Source organism: Poromitra crassiceps (genome assembly GCF_964638095.1).
Source record: "Poromitra crassiceps genome assembly, chromosome: 3".
NCBI lineage: Eukaryota > Metazoa > Chordata > Actinopteri > Beryciformes > Melamphaidae > Poromitra > Poromitra crassiceps.
Window position 1 is genome coordinate 37,185,707 of NC_139625.1, and position 9,055 is coordinate 37,194,761.

The 9,055-nt window shown below is 41.4% G+C and overlaps 1 protein-coding gene across 1 annotated transcript in view; it reads left to right on the forward strand.

Moving 5' to 3' along the window:
* The window catches only part of LOC310773091 (CD109 antigen-like), a 96,833-nt gene extending 90,426 nt beyond the window's left edge, over nt 1–6,407 (forward strand). The window contains exons 38-44 of the mRNA XM_083633009.1: nt 752–945; nt 2,122–2,277; nt 2,527–2,592; nt 3,385–3,521; nt 3,728–3,884; nt 4,550–4,652; nt 6,185–6,407. Coding sequence (XP_083489135.1) covers nt 752–945; nt 2,122–2,277; nt 2,527–2,592; nt 3,385–3,521; nt 3,728–3,884; nt 4,550–4,652; nt 6,185–6,390 — 1,019 coding nt within the window. The 3' untranslated portion in view covers nt 6,391–6,407. The remainder of the gene's footprint in view (nt 1–751; nt 946–2,121; nt 2,278–2,526; nt 2,593–3,384; nt 3,522–3,727; nt 3,885–4,549; nt 4,653–6,184) is intronic.
* The last annotated feature ends 2,648 nt before the right edge of the window (nt 6,408–9,055 follow it).

Below are 9,055 nucleotides of genomic sequence, written 5' to 3' on the forward strand. Positions count from 1 at the left end.
CATCACTGATGATGTCATAGACAATGATGTTACAATGTCCATGACATCATCAGTGATGATGTCACATTGTCTATGACATCATCAGTGACATCGCAATTTGCCAAGTGTAACCAAAAACGTGACCAAAATCGCAGAACCCACTTCCTTTTATATAAAAGGATGGTATAAAAAAAAAGAAAAAAAGGTGGTGAGGTGTGAGTGTGTCCTGGAGGCTTTGGAGACCACTGTTCCAAACCAGAGGGGATCTAACACCCAGGAGGAGGTCTAACTCCCACGAGTACACTATAGTAGCACCTATGGCTTCTTGGTCTTCCTCTTCCCCAGCCAGAGATTTTCAGCTTTTTTTCTCTCCATGTCCTCGTCTCTAAAAGCCTAGATAACAGCCTGGCTATAAAGACCTGTTTATAATCGTAGTATAATGTGATAGTCTAGCAACGTTCGCTAATACTCTCTCAACTACAGTTAAATGTCTCCTGCAGTGTCTTATCAGCTCTCAGGAGATTCTGATGTCACTGGTGACATTGTGACATCATCAGTGAGTCATGACACCACTGGTGATGCCCGTGATGCCACGTAAGATGTCACCAGAAGAGTTTGCGACATCTCTGTTGACTCCAATGGACCAGTTTTTTTACATTGCAAAAGGAACTTTTAGAACGTAAGATTCTGGATTAAGGAGCGCTGTCGAGTTGCAGCAGAATGCCCCGTTTGTGACCACGTTACTGTACCTTGACTGTCATTTTGTCTCCAGATGGAGTCAAGATGTGGAGATCCTCTGATGGCGTGGAGCCAGATGATGGGCAGCTGCATGCAGCACATATTGAGATGGTCTCTTATGTGCTGCTGGCTCGTCATAAGCGTGTCCAATTCGATGTGGAGGTCTTTTTCCTCGTGAAGTGGCTCAGCAAGCAGAGAAACCATCTAGGAGGCTTTGGGACCACACAGGTGAGGCTAAAACATTTTCTCATCAAGGAACTGATATTTAACTATGCAACTCTGTGCAACTTCTTAGCCCTTTTGTTTCTATGACATCCCTGCATCTCAACTTGATAGCCACAGCCTAGCTCACCTCTGGCCACACCCACAGCAATGTATATACCCCCAAAATGTCCTGAACATAATAGAAAAGCCAATTTCAGGGAAGCGGGGAACATCTCAGGGGCTGACTGACGGACTCCCCATTGTTGAAACATGTACGCGTGACTGCTGAGCAGCAGCGGCAGCAGTCCGGGTCCAGTTTAAGTAGGCTTGCCCCATATCATGCTATTTTTAACTGTATAAAACATGTCTCATGGGTCTTTAAAACAATGTTACAAATTATGTTGCAAAACAAAAAACAAAACAAATCCAGCCTCTGTGAGACTTCTCTCTATGTGCTCTGTCTCTCCTAACTATATATGCGCTGTTTTGATAAGATATGATGAGAAGATGATCTGTTGGGATAGATCCATCTTTGGTGCAGTTGAAGTTTCTGTAATATTTTTCCATTCTACACAGCTATGCTACAGACAACAAGGTTTGGTCTTCCACATTCAGTTGGCGGGGTGGTGCTGTATGCGGGCAAATGAAATGAGTGTTACTTTGTGATGTCACAAAATCACAGAAGTCAAGTTTTGAGACCTCCATGATGTTTATATAGCAGCACGCCCAAGTCCTTTATAATCACAGAAGCAAGGACATCTTGTTTTACACAAGATGGGACCTTTAAGTTGTGTTAAAAAGGGGATGAGTGACTTCCTGTATCTTTCAGTTCGCGTCTTGAGGATCTGTAATTGTGTATTTTGGTTGGTCTGTCGTTTGGATATTTGGCCTCAGGGGGGCGTTCTGCCAAGCCAGTTCTTGAAGGTGGAGCGTCCTGATAATGGTCCGGCAGGCACGTTTTTGGACATGTTCTATCTGTTTAGACGTACAGTACAGTGCCCTCTGTTAGATTTCCATGCCAGACTGGACAGGCATATTGTTTATTGTTGCTGCTGTTGGTAATGCCAGACCTCCTTAACCCCTTCAGGAAATCTACCTTGCAATTGGCTTCTTGACCAACTGTGGCACCAAAGATTTATAGCAAATAGTTTCAGTTTTGCACCAATTGACACATAGTGAAATGAGCCTTGTCTTCCTCAGGACACAGTGGTTGCCCTGCAGGCCCTGAGCACCTACGCTGCCTTCAGTGGGGCTGACGCCATTGACCTTGGCCTCAGGATCTTCATCCCAACTTCTAACCACATGTCACAACTGCGTATCAACTCCTCTAATTACCTGGTGTATCAGAGACAGGAGGTAATAGATTCACCGGGGTGGAATACAGATCATCTGATGTTTCTGAATTGTATCCATATACATAGGTATATAACAGTGTGTTAAATGGTGAAAATGTTAGCTGATGCTGTGTGTTTATGTAGGGCTTCTTACTGTATCTCATACATAGAAGTTAATATTTAGTTATTAAATAATTATGAAAATATTTATTTTGTAGGATGCTGTGTTTACATATTTCTTTTTACATATTCTTTTGACTGTGTTTCTTAGATTGTTACAGAAAAAGATCTACATATAGATATATACATGGAAGGAAGAGGATTTGCCTTATTTCAGGTACTGCATGTACATTTAAATACTATTTTATCTACTTGTGCTGAATCAGTTCCGTACTGCTGATTACGTTTTCGTGGTAAAATGCAGAACACAATTTTGCACAAATTCTGCTAAACCTATCCATGTTATAGGAAAATGTCACACCACAACGCCAAACTACTCCTTACTTGCAAAGCAGGGATGTTTCCATGCATCCAGCGCTCTCACCTCAACACAAAGTTGAGCTTGACAACTGGAGCATGCCCAGAATGAATTGAACGCAGCAGCTGTGCATGATAGCTCCGCCTAGCACAATGTACTGTATTGTCAATGCTAAAGCAAAACAGGTCGATGCAAATGCAGCATGATAATGGCGTGCATTCATTCAGCAATTAACATCTGGAACACATAGCTTCATGTCCTGTCTGCGTTGAGTTTGTGCAGATAATATCACACAGAGGAGTATGGCGAAAGGTTAATCTTTTCACTGTGTTGTCTTCAGCTCCAGACCCCCTTTACTGCACATCCTGTTTTTTACCGTGTCTTTGATTTAGGGCCATTATGTTGAAATGCGTTGAACAAATCCAGAGATTCGGTCTTTCATTATTTGGTTGGCTTTATGTAAAGGTGAGTTGACTCAAGACTTTAGCAGTTAATGTGATATTGTTTCCTGACCTTGAGGCATTTGCACTTCATCATCTAAAGGATCATTATATTCCCTGGTCATGGCGTTGGGTGCTCCCATAAACTGTAACGAACACACTACTAAATCTCAATAGTCACATTCTTAAACATGTTCATGACTCCATCCAGATGAATGTCTTTTACAACTTGGAGAGCAGAGTGCTTTCACGAGATGTCCAGCATGCCACAGCCCATGAGGCTTTCTCATTAGATGTGGAGCTCTTGGTTCAAGACCCCGATCACATACTGTTGTCTATATGCACCAGGTGAGTAGTGAATGTTGGTAGACAATACAAGTTATAAATGGCAGTTTCTATATATGTATATTTACTTGTATACATCATTTTGTATGACTTCTGCATCCATCTTTCTGTATTTAGTCATTGTACGTATCAACACATTATACAATACCAGGGTATTCAAATCACACAATATCTGATTTGTGTGTGTGTGCGCGTGTGTGTGTGTCTAGACTACAGGAAAATCAAGTGATAGCTCAAACAGGCATGGTGATGGCAGATGTGGGCGTGCTCAGTGGTTTCACTCTTGCTCCCAGGACCACTGCCCCAGATGCCCTCATCAGAAAGGTGGAGACATCGCCTGGGAAAATCAGCCTGTACCTAGATTCAGTAAGTGCTCAGCATTATGTCGTTCCATGGTCAGGTAGATGAGTTGGAGGCAGATTAGAGTTTTATGTCTACAAACATTCCTCGCATAATCTCATTGGTTGAGTTAAACCTCAATGCTCAATACTCAATACTGAAGTGTGCCTTTATTACTTTCAAACTAGTAATAATGTTCTGAGCGTTTAATAACCACTACTGCCTGATGTAAACCAAAGTGCCCTTCTGGGACATGTATTAAAAATGATTGATTGATTGATTGATTGATTGATTGCTAGACCTCAAAGCCAAACGACCACATTTTCTCCAGTTAATTGTGCATTCATGTGCTCTCGACTATCAGAAAAATTAATTTCCCACTTGGACATTTCACATGAATGCCCTTCAAAGGTGGATGATTAACCTATTCAACATGGCAGAATGTTACATGCAAACTTATTGCACGTTTTCAACCTTAGCCAGACTAACCATCATAACGAATATGTTGTGTTAATTACAGTAATTTCAACAACAACAAAAATTGCAACGCTGGTGAGCAGCCGACTTGGAAGTCCTAGATGTTGGTCTTTCCCACCAGCACATTAATGCACAATTAGTAGCTAGAGTTATGATATTTACTATATTGTGTTTACAGACAGTATGTATCATTCACTTCCTGGGTCCTTTTGCAGCTTACCAAGTCAGAGGTGTGCATTACACTTCCATTGATCAGAGAATACAGAGTGGCCCATGTACAAAATGCTGTGGTGCAGGTGTACGACTACTATGAGCCAAGTAAGTGTTGTCACGAGTTGTTGCAGTTTCATAGTATGCATATAACTATCCTCCTAAGCTGTTTGCTTAGTCTTTCCCCAAGTGGTTAATATGCATGCAAAATCCAGAAACTTTCGATTTACAGACCCACTGAGTACTGGCCAATATTGTAAAAAACAACACACACACACACACACACACACACACACACACACACACACAAGTTCAGTTTGCCTTAGCCCTATGATGGTCCGTGGGCATTCCTTTCGATGGCAGCCTTTCTTGCAGATGACAGATCTCCTCTCCAGTCTGATGTTGTCTGTCCATTCTGTCTGTCTTCTCCCCCATCGTCCTTTCACACACACCTCTCCCTCTATTGTTGCCAACACTAAGCTGTCGCCTCGTCTTTTCCAGTGGTCATATTTTCTCAGCTTCCTCTTCTTTACTTCCTCCAGCATTCCTTGCTCCACACAGTTATCCCCACTTTCGCCCTTACCCAGTAATTTGTCTGTCTCTCCTTCCAACTGACTCTCAATGCTCGTCTCCACAGACACAGCTCCAAGACCTCAATCATCCTTTCCTCTGCCTTCCTTAAGGTCCAGCTTTCACATCCTGGATTTTCACATTTCCATTCCCATGCATATTCATGGTAGAAGTCTTCAAGTTGTTGATGTGAAGACCCATTTTCAAGCTCGATTGCCTGAGATGGTTTGCCATGGTCATTATTTGCGATCAAGGTTGTGTCATCGGCATAACGGATGTTCCAAACAGCTCGTCCTCCGATGCCCTTGCCTTCCCACTTCGCTCCGGGAGATTGATCTCCACCTCTCTCATGATCCTTTCTCTAATTGTATTGAAAAGTATCGGCGAGATCAAACAGGCTTGTATGACTCACCTTTCAAAATGGAAATGCTCAAGTGGCATTGTCATATAGCTTCTTAACTATCCAAATCACGTGTTTTGGATTGCCAACCTCTGAGAGAGTCTTCCACAGGGTGTCATGGATGACAGAATCAAAAGCCTTAGAGTAGTCCACAAAAAGAAGCCACAGTTCTTCGTCATCTTGCTTTTTCGCCACTTTCTGGATGATATTTCTGAGAGCTAAGATGTCATCTGTCGTTCCATTGCTGGGCATAAAGCCAAATTGCTCTTCTGCAATCTGAGGTCCCAGATAATGTCTTTGTCTGATGATCTCCAGCAGGATCTTAGATGCCAGGTCAGTCCCATTGAAATACAAATACCTCTTTTTCAAGGAAGCCTGGCCAAGATAGCAGCATAAAAGAGATAAAGTTACAACATTAAAATAGACAAACACCAATGCACAAACATGCAATAAAACAGGTAAAAGCAGTTACAACGTTCATAAAAAACATGTGCAAATACGAAAAGAATCTACTTCTACGTCTCTCATTAGATTTTTGAAAGTTCCAAGTGGAACATGTTCCTTCAGTTTGAGGTTGCTCTGTTGCTCTGTATATATATATATATATATATATATATATAACGTACTAATGATCATAATTTCCGATTATCTTATCTGCCGTGTCCCACAGCGAGAAGAGCAATAAAGACATACAACTCCGACATGATGCACATGAGGGGATCCTGTGCCTTCTGTGGTACAGACTGTAGTCACTGCAGGCCAGGGATCAGCATCAGAAAGCCCTCCAGTACCATGTCTCATTCAACAAGCAGCGCCACCTACAGCTTAGGATGCCTGCTTGTTGCAATCACTGCTTTGTTGCTGTATTCTAATTAGATTGATGCACACATTGAAAGCCATAATGTTGGACTGTGGGGGAAAAAGCTCCTATATTATTTGAGTTAATGAAAAATAATGAATATACATAAAAGGTTATATACTGTAATTGTCATGCCATTGACATGCACTGGATGCCATTTTGAATGTATTTTTTTTTATATGCAAAGTAATACTGTAAAGTATAGTGCACATGTCCCTTCTACTGTCTCCTGTATGTGTTTTTGATAGACAGAATATGCATCAGGAATTATTGTCTTACTGATGAAATATTGTATCTGTAAAATGTCATCATTCTACTGTACTCTGCCATTTCATTTTTCTGTGAGGGAATGGATACACATTTGAAAACAAATAAAATAAAACATACCTCACTTACGGTATGTATTTTTTTTTATCCTACCACTCTCCATATTCCATTATTATATTGATAATATGAGGATAACTTTTGATAAAGAACTCATGTACAGTTGGCAACATAAAAAATGATTTATTTCCCAACTGCACATGTGTCTTCCTGTCATTGGACCTTTTGGCAGAAAAGGCAGACATGTTAAGATGCCTGAAGCAATATAAAGGCTAAATTAAGATTTATTCTACCGGCTCCACCGTAATCAAATGACAGACTTTTGGGTTCAATGCGTTTCTGCTCATGTTTTTAGCACGGTTTTTCCCCCCTTCTTTTTTTCAGACCCCTCCCCTCTCTCCCAAATTGTACTTGGCCAATTCACTGTCCCAGTCGTTGCTCCACCTCCTCTGCTGATCTGGGGAGAGTTGTAGACTACTGTAGCATATAGACGGTTTTAACTTGACAACAAAAACATTCTAAATTGAACCCCCGCTCACTTCCTGTTGCAGTGTTTGCTATGGACATAAAAGAAAAAAAATCATTCAAGTGCAGGACTGACCATTCCGTGAAAACCGTCTATACAGCTGAGCAGCGAAAACAAAAGTAACGATGTCGAGTGAATATTTCTGCAGTTTGCCAAATGCTGAGAAAAAGGAAGTGCTGTGGGGTTGCGCTCTGGTGAAAACCATCTATACTTCCCCTGATACATGTGCAGTCGCCAGCCGCTTCTTTTCACCTGATTTTCACCAGAGCGCCACTACCCTGTCTCACTATTTGGTTTTTTGGAAATGACTATACAAATACTACTCATCCCTTCACATTTATGATTGAATTACTACACAATGCTTACACATTTACTTCTGTATACCTTCACAATCCCTATGGAATTACTATATCCTTCTATATGTGTAGTGTTTTATCACTACAGATCACTATTGAATTTATTTTCATTTCTACACAAACCCTTTTGAATCACTATTGAAAACTGACACATTTGCTACTAGTTTTCCTATTCAGAATCATGCTACATTCTCGTGCATATAAATTATTCTTATCAACAAGAATGAGCTTATCGATCTTCAGAACAGGCTGCAGTCACACTTCTCCATCATGTAACCTATATGAAAAATGCACAGAACAGCCACCTGTAAGTCACATGTGGGAATTTACAAACAGGCCAACCTCATGAGACAAGATTTAAAAAATAATAGCTTATTCTTACCAGCAACTGCCTCCAGTTTCCTGGTAGTGGTAGTCCACTTGACGTCCTTACAATCAGCACTAGACACCTTGGCCTGGCATTACTTTCAAGAGAAGCTGACCTCCACTCACACACAACGGCAACCACAACCACCCTACACACCCTCATATCCGATCATGTATAAAGTATATTTGATGAAGTAAACACAGGCTAACAGGCTTAGATCAGTTTTAGCTAGCTGCTATGCCTTCTACTTACAGTTATTGTGTTGTCGCTGTCACAGTTGGATTCGCTGTATTGGGTGTTTTGAGCTTCTTTCTTGCTGAAACTGCTCTGCTTGACATCTCTATACGTTTACAACATTGAAAAAGAAACATTTAGCTTTGTAGTTGTCATGAACTCTGTCTAGTTTGGTGTTGTCATTTCCTTGTGTGCTGCTTCCCTCCAGATCTGCCCTCAATCTGGCCTCGTTAGCCCTGCCCAAGTAGTAGAATCTCTACTTGATCACTACTTAAAATATGTGTAGTGTTGCTGTAGTGTTGTGACTACATATTCACAATATGAGCAAGTAGTAAAACCTCTACATGATTATTATTTAAATGTCTGTGTGGTGAAGCAGTAGTGTTTTAACACCTTTTTCCACTACTAACATCAAGTAGCAAAATTCACTGCTTGATTACTGGAAACACTACTGTTACTCTACTGGAGGGTCGTGAGTAGTGTATAAACTACAGATTCACTGCCCCATTCCTACATGTCACTACATAGCTACTACACAAATAGGTTTTGTGTAGGGATTCAGTAGTACTTTTTCATGAGGGAGGTAACACAGGGGCTTGAACCCATAACCCTTGGTGTTGGTAGGCAGGTAATCTAACGCTGCACTACCCAGATGTCCTCTTTCTGCTCATGTTGATATATAACGCTCCTGGCAGCCTCTGGTGGTCATTGAGTGCAGTAGACCTCAGTGAGTTGGTGTGACTATGGCATGCAGGAGGTGTATAACCTGTAAGGTCGTTTGGGGCAAGATAAAACCCACCGTACTCCAGAGCCACGTCATGAGACTCGGAGCCAAAGGAATGCAGGCTGACCTCCAGTAGCACACTGAGGGAACA